General features: G+C 37.4%; 2 protein-coding genes, 1 non-coding gene and 1 pseudogene across 3 annotated transcripts in view; 1 reads left to right on the top strand and 3 right to left on the bottom strand.

The window, feature by feature from the left end:
* LOC109829794 (probable amino-acid acetyltransferase NAGS2, chloroplastic) overlaps positions 1-2,756 on the bottom strand; it is an 8,507-nt gene extending 5,751 nt beyond the window's left edge. Inside the window, exons 1-3 of the mRNA XM_020396835.1 lie at positions 2,360-2,756; positions 1,365-1,452; positions 146-354 (exon numbers count right to left, since the gene is read on the bottom strand). Coding sequence (XP_020252424.1) covers positions 146-354; positions 1,365-1,452; positions 2,360-2,683 — 621 coding nt within the window. The 5' untranslated portion in view covers positions 2,684-2,756. The remainder of the gene's footprint in view (positions 1-145; positions 355-1,364; positions 1,453-2,359) is intronic.
* On the top strand, positions 6,252-15,564 carry LOC109829793 (cytosolic enolase 3). The gene is made up of 13 exons (XM_020396834.1): positions 6,252-6,557; positions 6,653-6,807; positions 8,009-8,183; positions 8,589-8,660; positions 8,742-8,858; positions 11,327-11,407; positions 12,145-12,221; positions 12,601-12,704; positions 13,027-13,125; positions 13,201-13,286; positions 13,354-13,440; positions 14,039-14,236; positions 15,066-15,564. The coding sequence occupies exons 1-13, from the start codon at positions 6,453-6,455 to the stop codon at positions 15,132-15,134; spliced, it is 1,425 nt and encodes a 474-aa protein (XP_020252423.1). The 5' UTR covers positions 6,252-6,452; the 3' UTR covers positions 15,135-15,564.
* LOC109829792 lies at positions 15,898-18,135 on the bottom strand (annotated as a pseudogene).
* TRNAM-CAU lies at positions 18,289-18,360 on the bottom strand. Its single transcript has one exon. It is a non-coding gene; the product is annotated as a tRNA-Met (tRNA).

Genomic DNA, 24,037 nt, shown 5'->3' with positions numbered 1-24,037 from the left:
ACCTTAGACAAAAGGGCAAATATTCATGATCAAATGGATTCTAAACCCATCTGCCTTATTTACTACAATTTTACAAAATCAGTATTTCATACATATTTCAAGAGCATCAATAGCAATTTTGAATATTATGTACAAGCACAATTACCTTAGCTGCAAGGAAGTTGCCACTTGCAGCAGAAACTCCAAGCTCATGCCAACGGCTATTATCACCATGTCGACGAAGGTTCAGTATAGGAGGTCCAGGAGAAAGCTTTGCTTCCATTGTAAGACGAACTTTTCCAGCCGCTTCCATAGCTGCCTCTAATGAATCAGAATCTGTAATTCGGTATGGACCAACATATTTGGCCTTGTTTCCTGAAAGGATTCAGCAGAGAACTGCTTTAGTAAAGAGAGTTAGCCAAGAGACAATTAGACATGCATGCACTGTGCATCATGATATCTAACAGACTTTCAACCAAAATAAAGTTAATGCCACCTAGAGAAATTTGATTTCAGGGATATCAACTTGAACGACAAACTCTTTTAAGCCACGAAAACTGCACAACTTAAATTTAAAAAATTACTATATTGCACTATAATTAATAATTCAAATTTTACAATAGACCTTAACTAGTTTGCCCCATCTACAAGAAATTATATCTTTTGGAATTATTCAGTGTGCACTTTGAGCTATAAGCATTTATGCTATAAGCATGAAAAGTAACAACTAAGGCATCATGAAATTCATTTAGTTTAAATAATATTCTTTGTGAAAAGTGTTTTAGACCAGACGTTCACTTCAACATCTCAAACTATTCCTTCTCTTCTATACATTGGAAAGGAAATGGAGAACCAATTTCGCTTGAGTGATTTATAAATGATTTAAAATTTTCCCAGTTGCATAAGATTCTGTACTTTAGGCGGGTCAATGTCTAAAGGTAAGTTTGTAATTAAGAGAATTTATCATAACATAAAATGAGAATAAACTGTAGGTTTTCTAGAAAATATATTGATTAGCTGAAATGCCAACTTTTTGAGTGTCTGTTTTGTAATATTCAATCAGCCAATATAATATCTACCAAGTGCCAGATAATAGTTTGAGAGTACCGCATGATCAAAAAGGGCTCTGAGTGATAAAGTTAAGCTGTCCAAGGCATAGATGGCAAAATGACTAAAAGCAAAGGTCTACATCAAATAGGATGTGCGTTTGACATCAATTTCTTATCAAGTAGAGCTTATCATAGTTAATACATAATAACAACGTCTAATAGATTGACCCGGAGTTTCAGAACATAATAAAAACAATAGATTATATATATATATTGTTTTTGAGTAACATAAGTAGTTAATATAGTAAGCATTATATACCATATCTTCCTACTAACCTCTATCTGCCAAAAGCTTATCAATTTGGACATGGGTCCCAGGAACGAGCACAAACTTGATACCCATACCATGGAGGAGAGATATGTCCTGTATGCAAATATGCACATAAAGAAAGCATCTGAAGACGATAATCGTGAAAAATAAGAGTTGCAAAAAATACTGCTAAGAGGTATCATTAACAATAACAAGTCTCACAGATTTAACTAAGATCAGCAAACAATTAAAGGTTTACGTTCATCCACCCCAACATCATAAAGTAAATAAACTAGCATGCGATCCATAACAGAACCATGTGCACCAAGTGATTTCTCATGCAAATTATTATATAAAAAACAATAAGAACAAAGCCTTTATACCAAATTTTTGGGGTCAGCTATATGAATCCTACTCTTCTATTCAGTTCTGTTGAGAGTTATCTCCTCCATTAAATTAATGATCATAGGCAGAATTGGGCAGTGGCACGTGCAACCTACAAGAAAGGTTGGGAACAGAAGGCTGTCCAGCCAGGTTTCTAACTTTTTAATTGCTTACCTTAGAGAGTCGGCATTGTTCACGTCTAAACTCTAAAGTACCAGTGACGGCTAAAAGGTCTGATAAGTATGCTATAATCTTAATCGTCCTCTTAATTCTGAACGACCCGTATTATGTATCTACCAAACTGTCCTGTTTTCTCGCAGCTATGAAGAATTTAACAATATGCTTGAACCTTGAACGAAAACCTATTACCCCTCAAATTAAGGCGAATGTACTGCTCCATGTGGTATTTTGCTCAATCAAAGATTGTCAAGCAGCTTATTAGAGCTATACTAATTCCACCAACGATAAACACTTCATACACTTTCGGTTTGAGATTACAACAGCACCAGATATAGCTTATTGTGCCTTATTCTAAAACTGCATTGTTTCGGGAAAATAAATGGATAAATAAACAATCACAAGTCTCATGAGTATGGCATCTAAAACCACAAAAATCATCAAATCGATTAACAATTACTTGGAGAATGGCATCGAGATGAGGACTAGCCACAATTTCTGCCGATATCACAACCACGAAAGTGCTCCCTCTGTGACCTCTAATATAAGGCCAAGCCTCTCGAAACCAGCCAACGAACTGCTCATTCTCTCTCCCACGACACTCAGCAGCGGATCCAGATCCGGATCCATTGACCAAGCTCCAATCTAAGCTACATCGAACCGATAGACCCCTTCGATCAATCGGGCGAAGAGGAAGCTCGGTCAAGCGCTGAGGCTTGATCGATCGAGAGGAGATTTTGGCGATCGGTGGAGAAATTGAGGGGGTTGTAATTGAGGCGGCCATGGGAGCAGGAGTAAAACCCTAGAAGGTGAGGGAGAGAGAGAGAGAGAGAGAGAGAGAGTGGCGGGGGCGGGGAATGGATGATAGCGGGCAATTTCTTTTCAAGATGCTCGCCTTTGCCGAGTGAAGATAATTTTAGATGGGTTTGGAACTTCACTTGGATCCGATCCAGTTAGAAAATGTTTGGATCTGAGATGTTGAAAGCATATTGAGATATTTACTGAAGGGATTGATTTTCTTATCTTTTTCTTTTTTTCCCTCTTCTATTAAAAAAGGGTGTGGCTGGTTTTGGAGTAGGTTTTGCTTTTAAATTTGTTGACTTTCGGAATTTTATAAAGAAACTAGTTCTTCTATACGTGTAATGCACGTGTTATTTTTTTGTTAATTTCTTACTATAAAATAAGACAGATTCATTTTGAGTTAAAAACTATAAACATGAATTATTATATTTGTCATAAATTTCGTTTAAACATTTTTAAAAAAATTATGAAATAGATGATTAATTTTAAAAATCTCTTGTGGGCAGGTATAAACAACTAACAATTTTGTAGTGGAAGATAGGGGAACGTAGTACATTCTTAAGAAATATTAATCTTTACTTAGTTTGTTTATAATGATAGGATGTCATTATTAACTAACTATAAGGCCTAAATTTTTTTGGATGTTCAAGGCAGGTAGAGGACCCATGTGAGTCTTCATCGCAATGAATGTTATACAATTTAAAAACAAAGGAAAAAGGCGGGTTGATCAATAGTGTAGTTTGTGAGGAGAAACTACAACAGTTTAATTTGGTATGTGGATATACAATAGATGGAGATGGAGAATGGTGATTTTGAAAATAGTGGCTGCGTGTGGGTAATTAATATGGTTTTTGTTTGTGTGATTTTCTTCATTCATTTTCAAGATATATGTGGTCCCGCGAATATATATAGTTATAGCATTGCTATTCTTTTTTTGTTTTGTCAAAGAGTTTGGGTGATAAAAAAATAAATTATCTAATTTGGTTAAAGTAGGATTATATAAGTTAAGCCCATACATGAAATTTATTTTAACCAACACCAATGTGTAAATATTACAATTGACATTAAGATTTAGGATATGTGTGAGATTCTCTTTGATTTTTATACAAACATTATCTATTTAAATAATAATAGTATAATTAAACTTTGTGATTTAAAAAAAAGATCAAACATACAACCTAAGTAATTGTTTTAAAATAATCTAATCTAATCTAATAAGAATAAAATAGATGAAAATGATGTGAAAATTATTGCAATTTCATAATTCATATTTTTTAAACAATCTAATCTAATCTAATAAGAATAAAATAACAAAGGCACATACCTGTTGAAGGAGATGAAAGTGTTATGAAAATTATTGTAATTTCTGATCTAATAAAAATATCAAACATACAATATAATTAATTACTTTAAAATAATCTAATGTAATCTAATAAGAAGAAAATAAATGAAAGTGATGTGAAATATGTTTATATTTCTTGATATAGAAAAAATAAATATACAATATAATTAATTACTTTAAAATAGTCTAATCTAATCTAATCTAATAAGAAGAAAATAACAAATGCATATACATATAGAAGGAGGTGAAAGTGCTACGAAAATTGTTGTAGTTTTTTGGCTTATAAACATTGATATGTGATGTTGCGTGTGAGAGGATAACAATTGTATATAGAATTCTATTTAATTAATAATAGTATAATTAAACATTGAAACTAAATATGCAGTACCGTGAACTAATTGAATTTTAGTTGGTGAGAGATTGTCACGTTGTCATCGTATCGCAACCGTTTGTTTTAATTTTTCTTTTTTATAATCTTAAGAACGATTTATTCTCTTTAATTTGTTTGATGGATTTTGCAAATACCCCGTCCACATTAGGTACATTTGTAGGTCTGTACTGTTCTGGTGTTTGACCTCTGGGGCGGATATTATTTGTCTCACTAATTTGTTTGATTTTTACATATACGCCATTCATCTTGTATACATTTGTAAATTTCGCATTTAATAATTTCATTCGGGTTTACATTTTAATTTAAACTATATCATTATCTTCATACTATGTATATCCAATAAGAATTCATCAATTTATCAACTTACTCTTACTTAATGGATTTGTATTTGAATTTCAAGGATTTTTTTGTCTACCAAAAGATTTTTCTAAACTCGTACTTTTAAAGGGAGTATGATATGATATGATTAAGTGACTAGCACTTTCTTAACGAGTTTCTTTGTGCCAAAGTAGATGTTTGGTCATATATAATTTATTATAACATTCGAGATGATTATCCACTTACAATTTTCCTTGATTATTTTATCCAAGTAATCGATATTCTTTCATATCCATTACTTGATACCAATACGAGGCAATGTGTTGAATGATCTAAGGTATATCATGTCATGATATGGTCAATGAATGAAAAGCAAGTATATTTTTTGCGTTTGCTACATCTAAATTTGATTAAAGGATTATGTGTAGGTTATTAAAATATGTATCCCCTTTTCATCCATCAGACAAACTAAAATAGAAAATGTTAATTGTTAGACATCTGTTGGTAAACTAATGTTATATTTATCAAATATTTGCTATCAAAATAAGTTTTAATTCTATATTTGCTATTAAAACAACATGCAAAAGCAATGCCCTACTGTGACTGCATGTAGTATAATATCCATTAACTAGTGCAAGTTTTGAGCTTAATTCATTGGCAAATTATTCATGAGAATTTGGGTTTATTAAAATGTGAAGATGTAGATTGTAATGGTTGGTTTGAAATGATATGTCCTATAATTATTCTTGTTTATCATAAGGTAGGAATATATTTTCTAGATACTTCTTGGATCATGATCCGCAAAAAGTATTTTTTTAATTAGGAAATTTAAAAGTCATTTAGAAAGGTTAAAACATGAAAACACCTAAAATGATCATTGTGTGCATGCAACAACTCAATTTCATGACGCACATATTATTTTGTCGATTATCGAAAGCACATTGTGATAATTACATGAAAAAAGAACTTAATGGACAAGACGATAAACTATCTCCTTCAAGTGCCTATTCCCTAATGATGTGGAGTTTTTAAGGCATAAATTTTTTAATGAATTTTTAACATTATGGTATCAGGGAATACTATGTTGTAGGGCGAGTCCAATTTCGAACCCTCAACCCTTGAAGAGGACCCAATCCTTAAAAAAAATTAAAAAACCCAGATTTTGCCCCACCTCAATCAAATCCATCAAAATTCCAGTAAAAATATTTTGTACTTTCCACCGTAAAACGCAGAAGCTTTATTCCGATATTACAAATTAACGCAGGTCGGTTGCTGACGGGTGTAGACCCGTTCCGGACAATATCGGATTTCGCTTTTATCAGCTAATAACTTCGGATCAAATTCAGATCCACAAAGGATCCACAAAGCACCACTCTGATTTCCGAAACTACCCTCTTAAAAAGCCTTGTTTACCCCTGAAAATGAGCGAGCCATTCGCGAAATCTCAGACAATAGCAAGGTTATACGTGTCATTTAAACGCATCCCCTCCTCCGTTTTCACCATACTGTTTTGCTCATCACCACTGTCGATACCCCGAGATCTGCGGTAAAATATCCCCCTCAACAGGACTAACCTCTAAAGCCTCTTCTTCGATGATCCAATATCTGAAATCCCCATCATCTCGCTGTTGAATTCAACGCAGATCTTAGGGGATCTAGGGTTTCAAATTTGAGCCCAAGGGATTTGGAGATCGAGCTAAAATGTCAGTTCAAGATTACCTCGACAAGCACATGCTCCCTCGAAAGATCGAGGACGCCGTCAATGCTGCAGTGAGGGCTAAAACCCCGGATCCAGTTCTCTTCATCGTAAGTTAAACCCTAGTTATCGATGTTTTTACCATTTTCCCATCACATTAGGGTTTCTCAAGGGCGATGAGTTTTTTTTTTGTCTGGATCGACAGTCGAATCACATGAAGAAAGCCGTTCCATCGGCAATCACAAAGATTAAAGCGAGGCAGATCCTAGATAGCAGGGGGATCCCTACTGTGGAGGTTGATTTGTATACCAACAAAGGGATGTATCGAGCCTCTGCTCCCAGTGGAATTTATACTGGAATGTGAGTTTATCCTCTCTCTTAAAAAAAATCCGTTCTCTAGAAAAGCATACATTCAAAATAACGATGTGCTGATTAATTGAATGCGTTGTGTACCCCATTTACAATGTCCAAAGTACAGCTGAGAAGAAGAGATTATGGGTTTTTTTTGGTGGGGAATGATCTTGGTAGCAATATATAAAGTCTCTAACATTGTTGATGTTCGTTAAGTAGTGCATTTTCATTCTTACTGTTGCTTGTCAGCTCTTATAAGAGAAGCAATCTTCCAAATGATTGGACTATGGGATGGCTGAAGATATAGATAGGCGGGGTTGGGATAATTTTAGGCGAATACATATGCTGAGCGATTCGTCCATTGCTAGGAGTCTTCAGTTGCGAAACATGATAAATCAGTAGGAAAGTGTGTCGAGGAAGCAATGATTTCGAAGATAGCCATATGGAATCTGGATGTTGTGTTACTTCACACTAGGTTTGATGTATGGCGATTGACTTTTTAATGTCCAGCAAATTGCATTGTTAAATCTACTCCTTTACACTCCGACGGTCATGCAAGCAACTTAAAGACAACATGTAGGTTTCCTCTATTGCAAAATACCCATAGCTTGACAAGCTCTGTTTATGGTGCACATTAGTCATAACAATTGCCCAATTATCAAAGACTATCCTGGACATGCTTAAGAACTGTAGCCAATTGCAAGCACTGCTATGTTTTTGTCAATGATGAAAAACTGTTCCTCCCTGAAAGTTTTCTTACTTAGGAACTTCATTTGCACGAATACTTATCCATGAATATGCCAAAGAGATTAAATATTGGACAAACCTTTTTTTGCACACACATCTGCTCTAGCACCGCATGGAAATTTGTGACAGCTACCACGAGCATTGTCCTTATCTTACTTGAAAGTTAGCGTACACGATAATCAATTTTGAGTTCATCATTCTATGCTCATCGACGGAATACATGTATATGATGATGCATTTGAAATTAAAATGGAAAGTCAAAAGTTTTGTTTTGTTTCACTAATCAATAGTTTGAAAACAGCTTATTTTATGATGCAACCCAGGGATTTCTGTTCAATGGTTCATCAGTATTCTTTCCTGTTATAAACTTTGATACATTTTGCTTTTTTTACTCTCTGTTTTTTTTAAAACATTTAAAAAGCTTGCATATGATAAATTTACAAATCTTATCTGCTTTTCCCAGGTATGAAGCTACTGAACTACGCGATGGCGACAAAGCAAAGTATCTTGGAAAGGGTGTCTCAAAAGCTGTTAAGAATATCAATGAGAAGATTTCTGAGGCCTTGATAGGCATGGACCCAACACTCCAAACACAGATAGACCAAGCCATGATGGATTTGGATAAAACGGAGAACAAGGTAAGTGCTCCTTATGCTTGACATCTATGTTTTTTCTTGATAGAACATTGGCTTGAGAAAATTCTTTATGTTAAGACTATTATTGCTGGATTTATTTGCTAATACTCGTGAAAATTATTTATGTTAAAAGGAGATCCCTGAAACTTCATCTTGTTCATTTCTTTATCATCTTTTGCCTTCAACTAGTGTTAGTTGGAATCCTGTTAATGATGTAGAATGAGGCTTGTACATATATTTTTTGCCTATTACTAAATTAATGTCCTACTAGTCGGCCATGTTTGTAAAAATACATTGTTATGAATCATGATAAACATTATTTCTTTGTAGTTATGAATGTTTGAGCATATATTATGTGACTTATTTTATCTGGGTAATGGATATAACAGGCATGTGGTATTTCCACAGGCTGAACTTGGAGCAAATGCCATGTTGGCTGTTTCAATTGCTGCTTGCAAAGCTGGTGCTGCTGAAAAAGAGGCACATGTTTTATTTTTATTTAGTTGTTTATTTTCCCTGTTCATATGGTTCTAATGCATTTTGATTGTTTGCACTCTTCAGGTCCCATTATATAAACATATTGCTGATCTTTCTGGTAAATATGATCCAGTGCTTCCAGTTCCTGCAATTACTGTCATTAGTGGCGGAAAACATGCCGGGAACAACCTTGCCCTTCAAGTATGATATCTATTAATCCAGGTTATATATCTGAGTAATATACGTTTTTGCTTATTTTCCCAAATGAAAGTCAAGCCAGAGATTGAGCTTCAACCTGTATTTTCTCTCCCCTGATATAATAATCCAGATCCTATTGGCAGGGGAAAACAGTATTTTATGAAAAAACGATAATCTTTAGTGTCCATAGCTGGATTGTTTACCCATCCAGTGAATAGTAACCAACTCAATTGATTTATATGAGAGTTAAGATACGGGATGTGTACATTTCTGCTATGTGTGTGTGTCTGGGGCGGGGGTCGGACTTGTTATCTTAAAATGTTTGAGCTTTGTGAAGGGCGAAGGCTAGGTGTTTCATGCTCGGAAGTAAATAAAGGAGACATAATGTAACAGATTTTTTTTTTAAAGTAACAATTTGCTTTAAACTATGTTGCCTATGAGGACCATATTTCATTGACTTCTCTCATTAGTTGCTTAGCAGAGGTCTTCGTATGCAATAACTTAATGCTCTGTTAGTACCTTTGCTTCTCAGAAGTATATGCAAGTTTTGGATTTGTGTCTTAAGAGTTTGCATTTTGATATCTGGGGATTGATGAGTATTGACTGGATTTTTTAAGCCCACAAATAAGAAATTGTGACTTTGCCAAGTAGTTTTCTTGTTGCCGTATTTACTTAGTCATGGAAATCAGCTGATACCACACTTTCTACATGGGCTTCATTTTCCAACTGTTGAAGGCCGCCCAACAGCCTCACGATATTTGGTGTCTAGATGCACCTTCTTACCAAGCTTAATCATCGACTAAACTGTAATTCACTTTATGGTCCAATTTGTACTGGAAGCATGAATCCTTAATAGCTTGCTACTTCAATTGTTTTTGCTTTGGCAATCAGAATATTGTCATCTACAGATAAAGTTGTTTATGCTTTCTTTGTTTCTCTGTAATTTATGGGCAGCTAGTCTGCTTTCCTCCTTCAGTTTGTTTGTCTCAAGTCCTGACCTCCATATGATATTTCTTAACTTTTCCTGTCAATTCATATGTTTGCGTTTAGAATTCACATGTCTCAAGTCCTACCATTATGCTTGTCTTCTGATAAGTTTCATTGTTGTTATATGATGGATTATTTGATCTAATACGGAGGTTAAAAAGGGAACTGAGTGGCAAAAAATGAGGGGCTTAATTAGATTTCATGATGAAGAGAAAAGGGTGCACATAAACACATTTCCATTTTTAGCCAACTTTATCAAAGTAGCTTTCCATTCATAATATAACATGACTTTTTTTTTGTAGCGAGGCTTCTGATGTAAGGGCATGAGATGCATAATATGTCAATTTCTCAATAATACCACCCGAGCATCAATATATGCATAAATATGCTACTAGTTTTGAAAGCTATGGTCATGTGGAATCAATTTCCTATTAGACAGTTGATTGACATTGATTGAGATGTATAAGCTAAAAAATATCTCACATTATATTATTTGTTGCATGTAAGCTGAGTTATATGGATGTGAGCTGAGGTATATCCTATGAACAATTTGTGCCGATGGATCAGTTCAATCCAAAACTTGGGATAAATTGCTCACAGATAAAATAAAAAAATAACTAATTGGTCCATGTCATAATCTATTTTCGGCTCCCAACTTTATTAATAATGGTGAGACTTGTACCACATTCTATGCTACACTCGGATAATTGTAGTAGACGAAGATGGTCACCTAGGATAGGCAGACAAATCTGAACCTTAGAATGTAGCCGGCACAGACGCTGTGGGTAACCTGAGGCTGAGTCGAGTGAGGTTAAGGACAAAGAAATTCAGCAGTTCAAGTTACTTATTCGGGAGTTCTAGTGATAGGAAAGCAAGCTAGGGAAGCTAGTTGCTATGCTTGCTATTATCTATTCTTTCACTCGGAATTGCAACTAGGCTCTGTTAAGCCCACTGCATACAATGGGCTGCTGGAGGATAAAGCTCTTGAGTAAAGAATTATTCTGATAACCTTAACCTAATCTTTGCAAAAGAGTGTGTATTGTTCTTTTATGTTTATAAGCTAAAGTCATAGCACACAGAAGTTGAAGTGTATAGTTTATTTGATATAAACCGTGTTTTCTTGAGGATCCTCTTATAATGAAGAAGATTCTACATGTCCGATCAAATTGATCAAGAAATCAGATAAATCAATTGATCTGCCTCAGCATGGATTTGGGGTTTTCTGACCTCATTACTCCTTTCTGTAGGTCAAACTTAACAGGATTCTTCACATTAGTTTTATTCATGGGCCCCAAGCCACACTCACTTTCTCACTTCACCGTTTTCCTTTTTGTTTTACTTATAAAGCTTTGTCTATGATTATTTGCCTTCTAAGTTGTGCTTATTGCTCATCTTTTACAAAATCTGTAAACGTTGGATGGCTGCTTGAATATTATTATATTTTAAGCTTTAATGTTGGTTAACCAAATATAGTTATACTCCAGGAAATCATGATTCTTCCAACTGGTGCTCATAACTTCGAGGAAGCTCTGCAGATGGGTTCTGAGACCTATCATCACCTTAAGGTAATTTAATGGGAAGATAAACAGTATCAGCACCTTTTTTATATGATTATTTATGAATTGCTTGTGATGAATGAACCATTCTTCGCTGCATTGCATAGTATTTCACTTAATGTTATGGCAAATTCTTGTTTTTGAACTATATAGGTGCTTCTGTTTTCAGACCTAGCTTGAGAATTAGTTAAATTCGTAGATCAATACAGGATGTCTTCCTTGAAATGACCAATTTATCAAGAGACTATTTAGATGACCTTTAGAATATCCATTTGCAAGACTCATAAGCTTTTAATTTTCCACTGCCTTCTTTTTATAGTTCCGTGCTATAGTGAAGCATTATCGTTTTAGTTCACTCAAGGCCTTTCAAGCATATTTATAATGAGCGACCTTTTGGACATGTCAATAATTGCCACTGGCTGTTTGAACTTGTTTATTAAATCAACCACAGCTTACTTCTATTTGAGTTTTAAGCCATTCATATTCCATTCTAGTTATTGGACCTTTAAATGACAAATAAGATTAAAGAACTTTTGGGTTAGGGTAATTGGTGTTAATGTGCTCGACCAGGCATGGGATTCCGTTTATTTCTGGATAAGAAAATTAAGGCCTGGGTAAAAATATGTAACATAGGGTCCGGCAGTCCCAGAAGCTTGCCACTTGACAACCCTTCTGATATGCTGCTTATTGTTGTACGTTAGCATAACTTGTTACTAAATTCACCTTGTCTGACTTGGGAAGAACAGGCTATTATCTCTGAAAAGTGTGGTTCCAATGGGTGCAATGTTGGTGATATTGGCGGTCTTGCACCGGATATTTCCAGGCAAGTATTACTGCCTTTATGATGTCCTGTCTTGTGAATGATATTAGCTTTGGCCATAACCTTGTCATAGTGTAAAACAGATCTCTTTCGTAAGAACCTATTTGTTACTTCATTGTTCCAAGTTTCAGAAGCTATTCCGGATGTTTTTTTTAAATAATTTTTTTAAAATAATTTTTTAAGGGAATTGGTGGTTGTTTTGTTAAAGTTGGGTAGTCTAGTCAGGATATATTTTAATGATTAATAGATTACATTCAGTAACTAGATGCAATATCTTCATAGTTCAAACTTATATCAACTCAGTTAATATATTATCTTCTTAGTTTCAGAATTTTATCGTATTTGCTTCCCCTGCTAAGGCCTGTTTATTTTGATTTGCCAGCTTTTCCGATGGCTTGGATCTTGTCAAAGAGGCCATTGACAGAGCAGGATATAATGATAAAATTAAGTTGGCAATAGATGTTGCTGCTACTGAATTTTGCATAGGTAAACTGGCACTCTCCATATGGTTCTCTGTTAGTGAAAGATTGTATGAGCCATAATATATTGAGAGATTCAGATAGTATGACAATGAACAAATACCACTTCTCCATTTGTTTACCATATACAGCAGCATTTAAACTAGTTCCTTTAGTGATTTGAAAAGTTCCGGTTGATCATGGTTTACATTGTTCTCTATGCCTTTTATTTTAAGTTGGAATTTTGTACCATATATTTTATGTTCATGTTTTTTAAATTGTTCATGCCTTGCTAGAGCATAGTTTTCTTTTGACATGTCTGGATTGATTCATGGTTTTAATTCTGATAGGAAAGAAGTATGATTTGGACTTCAAAACTCCAAATAAGTCTGGACAGAACTTCAAAACTGGAGAAGAGATGATTGAGATGTACACCAGACTTTGTACAGGTATTTATTGGACCTCCTTCATTCATATCAATGCATTTGAAGCAGGCGATTTCTGACATACAGTTTCCGCTCTAGATTATGCAATTGCCTCCATCGAGCAACCGTTTGATAAGGATGATTGGGAGCATACAAAGTTATTCTCTGGCCTTGGAATCTGTCAGGTCTGTCGTGCTTTATGAAAATTTCCACGTTAATATAGATTCAGCAATTGACAAAATAGTTTTGCAGGTCGTGGGAGATGATTTATTGATGTCAAACCCAAAACGTATAGAACGGGCAATAGATGAATCAACTTGCAATTCTCTTGTCCTCAAGGTATGTTGGGATCACAGGCAGGCATGCTGTTTTCTTTATCTGCATATTTAGCAGTGTCGAGGCTTTCTTTAATATTTATAAGGGAAGTAATTGAAATTTGAAATATATTGAAGTTGTTTCACGAGTTCACGTCCAATTGAGTGAAGGTTCCAGATACTTGTTCATTCATGGAGATACATATGCTGGAGTCTAAGTCTATTAGAATTTTTGGCAGGTTTGGCAGAGACTATTATACTAATGTAAGAGCTGGAGCTATTAAGGACTCCGGAACTGACAAGGCTAAAATCAGTTAAATACAATTACAACAGCTCCCAATATCCAACCCTGAGTTCAGATATATTTACTTTAGGTTTCGACGAAGATCATTAAGAAATTATATTAAACCATGCGACCTGTAGGCGCTAAAGTTCAGTTAATGTAATGTTTGATGTTAGGAGCTAGAATTATCAGGCCATTTTTTAAAACTTCTTATTATTAAATTTGCTAAGAAATAAGAATTGCTGTCCCAGTTGTGTCTCCAACTTTCAGTTTTAGCTATGACATTATATTCTATGACATTATATTTATAACATTGATAGAAAGCTTTATTTATTTTCAGATAAATCAAATTGGAACTGTCACAGAGGCTATAGAAGTTGTGAAACAAGCAAAGGATGCCCAGTGGGGAGTGGTTGCATCTCACAGATCCGGAGAAACAGAAGATTCATTTGTTGCTGATCTAGCAGTTGGTCTAGCAACTGGTCAAATTAAGGCAGGTGCTCCTTGTCGTGGAGAGCGACTAGTGAAGTATAATCAGGTCCATATTCTATTCGCTAACATTGATTTATTATGTGCCTTTGGGATTTTAGCCTTTCATCATATGCCAAATGACCATGTTAACTCTCGTCTGTTCAAGAAAACATCAATAATAAAGTATGATGCCTTCTGCATTCCTATTGCACTATCGCAGGATGTACATCAGACAAGGTTAAGTTGTCGGGTCCACATCTTTTGAGTGAATGTGCTGCATGTGCACACCAACTCTGATGTTAACTTGTGAGGTCCATATGCTTTGAGTGAATGTATGTTTAGTTGCGGGGGTCCACAGGTTTTGAGTGAAGGTGCACACTATCAAAGGTCTGTAGTCATTCAGTTACTTGATGATTACATGATACTTCCTCCTATACTTGCTGCCTTTGTGACTGAACATGATCTTAAGGCTACTAGAAAATGCCATTGGAATACCAGCTTATATATTTGATCTCTGCCTGTAAGAAATTTAAATGTATGTAAGTACCTCTTGCTCTGGATCATTGCATTACCAATCTGTAGAGGTTGTGCAAGGCTTTCATTTACTTGTCATATGTTCATTACTTCATATTGCCCAGGTGTCTTTCTGTGGTATCCAGCTGTAGACTTACCTTCGAGTATTCCCTCATAGCACTTTCACAGTTAAAATTAATTTAATGTTGGCGCACTCTATAATCTACCTGCAATAAAAAGTACTATAGTGTCATGGATTCTATGATAGCTTACTTTCATGGGACAGCTGATGAGGATTAGATTGTCTTGTGCCAGTGTGACTGGGTTATTATCTATTCTAGATTTTTCTCATGACAATTTCTATTTTTCTTAATTTGTTGTAGTTACTTAGGATTGAGGAAGAACTTGGGAGCCAAGCTAAATATGCTGGAGAAAACTGGAAGTTGCCATGATCCTGGCTGCGGATTATCCTTTTCACAATTTTGGTTAACAGAGAAGACAGAGGCTCTCGTGAGGCTTGTTGCTGTAGATGCTGTGGAGCTGAACACATTGCGTTCCATAATCACTAATTTTTATTCAACCAAAGGTGATACAGATGCAGGATTAATCCAAGAAAGGAGCTCTGGGTTCAAATCTCAAATGCCTTCCGTTTTCTGGGAAAGTTGGCGTGTTTTTTTATCATTCAATGGATGTATCCTCTTGGAAATACTTTTCCTTTTCTGCATAGTTGTTATAGGTTCAGACGTCAATAGTGTTTGTGAATTTTGTGCAATATTTGGCTTGTTTTAATGTTGTAGTTGTTTCCAAATTTAAGATATGGTATACTGTAAAAGTGGTTATTTGATGGGATTCATCTTGTTAATGTGCTGGAATTTTTCTCTCCTTTTATGTGGTATGTGTTTCATCAAGGGCGAATGGTAGATTGTTTTTTATCCTTGTGCCGAACTTGTTTTGATGCTTCTATCCTATCTACATTCAACAGCTGACAACATTTGAGGTTATGAAATGACACGCAAGTGTTTCGCAATGTCCGAAGATTATTAGGCCTGGAGTCGTTTTGTCCTCCATGAGACTAGAACCGGCCAACAAATTCCCAGCGCCTATCCTTGAAACGTAAATGCTTATGAGACTGATTTGCATGATTTTGAAATGGACGTAGGATGATATTTTTCCAACATAGTATAGCAGATGGTTTCTCAGAAAATAGACTACAGGTGCAAAAACAGCCATACCCTCTTATCTAGTGTTATTACAAATTAGAGTCTTTTTCATGTTTCAAAAGAGAAAAAGATCAGCTTCATTGAAGTAGGGAACATTGCAAAAAGTTACAACCCACAATCAAAATAGTAGTTAGCCAAATTAGGGCACAGAGAACAAACTAACGGGTGAAACAGTGACAATAGAAACTGAGTCAAAACTAAAACTACTAAAATTCGCTTGCAAGACCTAGCTCTCTGGTTTCATCTCCTCCTCATCATCTTCAATCTTGGGGGCCAAATAAAACCTAATATAACCCATATCTGCTACCTTGTACTCAACAACCACAGGCAACTCAGACGAAAGGCTAATAGTCACTGCCTCAGACAAAGGCGTCGCCTTGGTGAAGGAGTTCATGTATCTCAGAGAAAATGTCAGCGACACGGGATCATTCATCTGTATAATAGTTGCTTCCTCAGGCTGTTTAAATCAACAATAACAAAAGAAAAAAGAGAGCCAAGAGTTAGGCACTCATTTAACTTATTGATATATCCAGGATTTTTTCCAGAGAATCTACGATCAATCCCTAAAAAACCTAAAGCTCTCTTTGCAACACAGTAAATAATATTTCAATTGCTACTTAAATCTCCTTATACCAAGTGGCGTAGCAAGGATTATTTTTTGCCCTGGACAAGAGCAAAAAATAAATGTGGTCTATGAATACGTCGTGAGAGAGAGGAGGGAGGCGCGAGAGAGGAGGGTTGGGGATTGTTGAGATGGAGGTACTGTAAAAGGAGGGAGAGGAGGTTGGATCTGTGGGAGAGGGAGGTGAAGTGGCGGGAGAGGAGGGGAAGCGAGGGGAGGAGGGAGAGGTCGTGGGAGAGGCGGAGTTTCTTGCCCTGGGCAAGCAAACTCTGGTTACGCTCTTGCTTATACCCAAGGATGGTTATCGAGAGATTTATTACTATACATCACATATATGACATCCACATGATAGGTACATGACAAGTAGCGATAACAAAGAGATAAATCAGTCAAGCGCCTATCTTTATTAAATATAATACACAAATAACCCCTAATAGTAATATCTGCAATTAGCCTCATAATAAAAGAGATACCTTGTCAACACTTGCGTTCTGCCTGCAAAAAATATTGGCACTCCCAATATCTCCTCTTGTCGAAAACTTAACACCTTCTTTAGTCACCGAAATAACAACTGCACCCCAGATTAAAGGAGTTTCAAACAAAATGAAGTTTGAATTTTTTTTTTCTTCTTTCTTTTGAAACCTGGATTAACTCAGCACAAAATTTTACCAGTGTCTCCGATGCTGCTGAGATCTTTGCAGATTCTTGCAAATTCTGAAGAGGGCATCCTCACAATAGGCTTGAACTCAGGGCATCAGGAATGCCCAGGTGCTCGCTGTCGATGTCCATGAGCTTCATTTCAAAATCAGAGATCCTATCTTGATCTATTAAATCCCGTATACACAACGAATATAAGAGTGTAAGCATTAGGGACTATAAGCCACACATGAACATGATCAAGAAAACCCATAAATTAGAAGTACTTATGCCTAAACACCTAGATTATTTTAAGAATATAAAAGGAACAAAATTATTAAGAATACTGGGTCTAAGAATGTAACTCAATTAAAATTCTGGAACCTTATTCAATTTCACGTTTTATAGTGAGCAGGGGAAAAACAATCTTCCCTAGAGCTGTTCAGCACAAAGATGAACAAAGTTATGGCTTCCCCCAAAAATCTCACGGTTCACAGAACAGAACAAACGAACGCTCTAAAATAAAATAAAATAAAATTCAAAAATTAATCCGAATATCAAATAAATCATCGCTTACTTGGGCTTTCGAACATGAAGGTAACAGAATCGCTCCCATCGTCAGCCTTGAGAGTGATGATATCGTCACTCCCGGCGCACTTCAGCATCTTGGCCATGTTGTTAAGGTTCATCCCCATCGAAATGTTACGATCGCAGCGGTAGTGCTCGAAACCCTCGGATCGGAGGAGGAGGGCGACGAGCGCCACGTGGCTGGAATCCATCGCCTGGAGGGAGAATCCGGTGGAGGAGCAGTCGAAGTTCGCGTCGGTGACGAGATCCTTGATGGATTCGAGGACTTTCTTCAAGAGACCGCCTTGGACTAGCCTGAGCTCTAACATTTTTAAGGGTTTTTTTTTTCCGCTCTCTTTTTGGGACCGGATGTTTATGCGATTAACGAGAGAGAAGTGAAGGGAATAGTGTAATTTGGCCTTGATTAACGAGAGGGATTGTGCGGTTGCTGTTTTTGGCGGGGAGCGAATATTTTTTTGCCCGCCAAGTTTTCGCCCGCCAAACATATTTAAAAAAATTCGAGAAAGAAAATAGAAATGGAAAAAGACTTCATAAAATTTTTATCAGAGCCAGGTTTCGATCCTGGGACCTGTGGGTTATGGGCCCACCACGCTTCCGCTGCGCCACTCTGATTTGTTGAGAGGTGAGGTACCCTTGTTTGATTTATTGTTATAACAAACTGACATTCCGATCTACCACCAACAGCAGCAGCTGCTCGCAGCTAAAGATCGCTGAACACTTTGTTCCTGGTTATCGAATAGTTACGTATGACACTTTTATATGTTAGAACTTTGACTTAGTCCAATCTAGGAGAAGCCATCAAAATCAAACTCAGCGTTAGCCCCTAAAGAACTAAGACAACATTTGATTGTTGTGGGTGTTGCTTTATCAATTCAGTATATTCTGATATTCCATCCGAGTAAAACATAAAAAATCCCGTTTCAAATTTTGGAACTCCAAATGGATTACGGGCGGCACACAAAATGCTTAACACCAATGTTTTCGCCAAAAGTCGAATTTGTTGTCGAATTCATTATATCTTCGGTCGATTACAATAAATTCAAAGAAAACAGCCTTTTTATAAGACTCTTTTACACAACAAAAAGAAAATTACAACTCTTGAGAAAATAAACGCAGGATCGTTGTTTGGATCACTGCTTTCGTGGGATCTTTGCCTGTGCCGGGAGCACTTTGACTCGTGGACCACCAAGTCACAGATTCTGATTGAACCGTGAGGGGTTTATGATTCTGACTTCGTTTATCGAAGTGAGAAATTGAAACGATATCTTATCGATGTAAGATAGTCGTTCTTCTTGAAATCAAGTCAAAGCTCAATTTCAAGGATTGGCCGTAAGATCAGCACATCTGCTCTCTCTCTGCTCTGGATTGCTCTGGATTGCTCTGAAGTATCAGCCACTTGAGAAAATAGCCTTCGGGGAGTATATATAGCCTCTAGGAACAATTGGCAGAAAACAGGTTCGCGAGACAACATTTGCTGTCTCGGCGAGACAGTGTTTGCTGTCTCGACCCGCGAGATAGTAAATACTGTCTCGGAAACAGTAACCGCAGGCAGTTTTCGTTTTAACTGCCTTCCCACGTTTCAAACTCCGTTATTTTGGCAGTTATCCACGTGATTCTCGCCCACGACGTTTCCCACGTTCTTGAACAGTTAGTGGCCACGTGTAGGGCAGTTGTAAAGGTAGTTTTGACCATCTGAAAACTGTCTCACGTGCAAGACAGTAAATTCTGTCTCGCACGGCGAGACAGTAAATACTGTCTCGCTCTCTCCAAACAGTAAAAGACTGTCTCTCCAAACAGTAAAAGACTGTCTCTCCAAACAGTAAAAGACTGTCTTGCGAAACAGTAAAAGACTGTCTCTCCAAACAGTAAAAGACTGTCTCTCCAAACAGTAAAAGACTGTCTCTCCAAACAGTAAAAGACTGTCTCTCCAAACAGTAAAAGACTGTCTCTCCAAACAGTAAAAGAATTCCAGACTCAATCTTTTATAGAGGAGTTCTGGGATGCTTTGGATAAGATAGATCTTACTTACGATCCTTTCAATGCTTGGTTGAGTAGATCGTGTAGAGGAACCCGTAGGTGGCTTCTACTTTTGATCTCTTTGTCTCTCAATCTATTCAGTGCTTTGTAGAATAGTTAAGATTCTTCCCGGCATCGCGTTTATCGCTTGTCCATTGTAGAGATCTTGAATTAAAGCTGGAACTTGTACTTGTGAAATCAGCTCTTGTCGTCAAGTTGATACTATTTGGAGTATTCAGGTTATTCTTAAGAATATTCTGAGTAATATTCTCCAGAAACTTCCTGTTGAGGGTAGGAAAACAGTTTAGACTCGTGTACCTATTGGAGTATTCAGGTCTTTGGCTTTGGTCCTAACTGTTTAAAGGTTTGACCAAGATGGGAATTTGAGACGATCCTAACTGTTTAAAGGTTTGATCGTTCAATTTGTGGACCTCTCGTTCATGGAACGAATCGAGAGGGGATTTTGGCTTTGGTCCTAACTGTTTAAAGGTTTGACCAAGATGGGAATTTGAGACGATCCTAACTGTTTAAAGGTTTGATCGTTCAATTTGTGGACCTCTCGTTCATGGAACGAATCGAGAGGGGATTTTGGCTTTGGTCCTAACTGTTTAAAGGTTTGACCAAGATGGGAATTTGAGACGATCCTAACTGTTTAAAGGTTTGATCGTTCAATTTGTGGACCTCTCGTTCATGGAACGAATCGAGAGGGGATTTTGGCTTTGGTCCTAACTGTTTAAAGGTTTGACCAAGATGGGAATTTGAGACGATCCTAACTGTTTAAAGGTTTGATCGTTCAATTTGTGGACCTCTCGTTCATGGAACGAATCGAGAGGGGATTTTGGCTTTGGTCCTAACTGTTTAAAGGTTTGACCAAGATGGGAATTTGAGACGATCCTAACTGTTTAAAGGTTTGATCGTTCAATTTGTGGACCTCTCGTTCATGGAACGAATCGAGAGGGGATTTTGGCTTTGGTCCTAACTGTTTAAAGGTTTGACCAAGATGGGAATTTGAGACGATCCTAACTGTTTAAAGGTTTGATCGTTCAATTTGTGGACCTCTCGTTCATGGAACGAATCGAGAGGGGATTTTGGCTTTGGTCCTAACTGTTTAAAGGTTTGACCAAGATGGGAATTTGAGACGATCCTAACTGTTTAAAGGTTTGATCGTTCAATTTGTGGACCTCTCGTTCATGGAACGAATCGAGAGGGGATTTTGGCTTTGGTCCTAACTGTTTAAAGGTTTGACCAAGATGGGAATTTGAGACGATCCTAACTGTTTAAAGGTTTGATCGTTCAATTTGTGGACCTCTCGTTCATGGAACGAATCGAGAGGGGATTTTGGCTTTGGTCCTAACTGTTTAAAGGTTTGACCAAGATGGGAATTTGAGACGATCCTAACTGTTTAAAGGTTTGATCGTTCAATTTGTGGACCTCTCGTTCATGGAACGAATCGAGAGGGGATTTTGGCTTTGGTCCTAACTGTTTAAAGGTTTGACCAAGATGGGAATTTGAGACGATCCTAACTGTTTAAAGGTTTGATCGTTCAATTTGTGGACCTCTCGTTCATGGAACGAATCGAGAGGGGATTTTGGCTTTGGTCCTAACTGTTTAAAGGTTTGACCAAGATGGGAATTTGAGACGATCCTAACTGTTTAAAGGTTTGATCGTTCAATTTGTGGACCTCTCGTTCATGGAACGAATCGAGAGGGGATTTTGGCTTTGGTCCTAACTGTTTAAAGGTTTGACCAAAATGGGAATTTTGTGAGGGAAGATTGATCTAAAGAGGTGATCGAATCTCATCTCAGCAAAAGAGTATTCGGAAGTCATAGTAGGAGTTTAGTGTTTATCACTTTGTTCATAATGATCGGGGTTATCCCTAAGAATATTACATTTAACATTCTTCCGGGAACTTCCCGTTACATGAATTATCCACCCCCAGCTTTCTTTGCAAAACTGGGTGTAACGAGGAGTACGTTATCCTCAGTCGCATGTTCGGGTTATCCTTAAGAATATAAGATTCTCCAGGAACTTCCCGTTATATGATTTATCCACCCCCAGCTTCCTTTGCGAAACCGGGTTTAACATTGTACTCAGTTGGATAATCGAGAAGCAGTTTATACTCATATACTCTTTGGAGTGTGGGGAAACAGTTTATACTCGTGCACCCACTGGAGTTGTATGGTCGTCTTTACTCGACTTCTTTCGTCGTTATGACGCCGGAGTCAATTAGGGCTTGGATCTTGTTTTTGAGTCCAAAGCAAATCTCAGTGGGATGAAGAACCCTTCTGTGGTACGCACAGTAATTTGGATCTGTAATCATTATAGCTTCCTCCTGATCTTTAATAGGTGGTAGCTCGATTTTGTCATTAGCGAGGAGGTATTCCAAGATGGCTGGAGCTTCATCATCTTCGAAAGAATATTCCTTTTGAAACTTCGGATCGAGAGTCGCATACTCAATGATTGCAGATGTCATTGGTTGGCCTCTCTCAGCTTTCTTTCTTTTAAGAAAGTGCTCAGCTTGTTCACCCCGAGATTTTAACTCCTTCCAAGTTGTGGATGGCACGACCCCCAGAGCTTCCAAGACATCGATGGAGAGGTTATTGTGGCATGTTTGCAGGATGAACTCCTCCGTGATAGGATCTCTGCAATTCATTGCCATGTTACGGAAGCGCTTGACAAAATTGTCAACTGACTCTCCGTCTTTTTGCTTCTCATCCAAAAGGGTTCCGATTGACACTTCGGTGTCATCATCGAAGAAATTGCTGAGGAACAAACTTTCCATGTCATCCCAGCAATTGATGCTCCCTGGCTTGAGCCGTCGGTACCAATCGAAGGCGGGCCCACGAAGGGTGCCAACGAATGACCGGACCATTAAAGCCTCGTTTCCAGAGATCATGCCCAAATGAGACTTGAAATAAATCAAGTGCTGAATCGGCAAACTCTTCCCCTCAAACGGTGTAAAGTTAATCAGATTGAATTTGGTCGGGTATGGTATTGAATCCCATTCCCTCGGATAAGGACATGGAATACCCGTCTTCTTAACTTCTTGAGCCGTCATCAAAGAATTGATTTTGTCTTCAAGCTTTTGCATTTTCTCGTTATCGTCTCTTTCTTCAGTTGAGGAGAATGAGTTAGGCCACCCCTTTTGAGAGGTGCTATTGAACCACCCCCAATATCGTTATTGGGAGGATCCGTTAAACCACCCCCAGCGTTATTGCCATTGGGAGGTGTATCAGCCATAATGACTTCATCCACTTCTGGATCACTATCATCTACAACATTCTGAGTGTGGTGGCTGGATTCAGCTCGCTGAGGACTCAGGAGGTTGAGGCTGTTGAGTTAACAGTTCTCTCATTTGTTGGATAGCCAACTTCATCTCTGTCTTCACTTCTGCTCTAATTTCTTCACGTTGTTTGGCTAGAGCTTCCTGAAGTATTTGAGTGAACTGATCAGCAGTGATTGTGAATACTTCTCTGATTTGTCCTGTGCTAGATATTGTATCATCCGAAGCGATTGCAGAACAAGTGTCCGAGAGTTCATCCTCTGATGACATCTCTTCATGCATTCTCCTGATAGCTCCTGGCCGGAGTCGAGACTTCCGTCGGGCAATTCTTGGATTGACTTTTCCTCTCGAGGAAATTCTGGGGAAAAGTCGGGATTTGAGTCGCTTGAATGCTGCTTAGACTTTCTTTTATCAGCCACGTTGATGGTGACTTCAGGGAATTCATCATCTTGGGCAGCTGATTTTCTTTTGGGGAAATGTCTCGGCTTAGGCTTCGATAATACAGAGATTTTTCGTGGGATGACTTCTCGTTTGAAACAGTCATATTCTGATAATGCTGTTTTAACGATTCGCGCACAGGAACAACGAGAGTTTATCTCTCGAATAACTCTTTTTCGAAAATTATTCACAACCCCAACTTGATAATACGATTCATCGGTATGATTGCCAAAAAATCGTATCGTCTGTTGGCATGATCTCCCAGGTATGACGATATCATTTGGTGAATGCGTCTTCTTCTGGGGGTATAAAACCTTGTTGGCATTCTCAGGACAATTTATTTTTGTCTTTGAGCGATCCAAGGTTATGTTGGGAGTCGCACGTCTAAAACCACCCATTTGCGGGTATGGGGTCTTAACGGGCTCCGAATGCTGATTTTGCATAAGTCCAGACTTTGGAATCCAAACTTGACGAAGTTTTGGTGATTCTTTGGTCACCATTTCCTTTCTCTTTTCTCGTCTTTGTTGTGAGAGAGCATGGGCATTAGCAGCT

This window comes from Asparagus officinalis, chromosome 2 (genome assembly GCF_001876935.1).
Source record: "Asparagus officinalis chromosome 2, Aspof.V1, whole genome shotgun sequence".
NCBI classification, from domain to species: domain Eukaryota; kingdom Viridiplantae; phylum Streptophyta; class Magnoliopsida; order Asparagales; family Asparagaceae; genus Asparagus; species Asparagus officinalis.
This window is presented reverse-complemented; position numbering and strand designations above follow the sequence as displayed.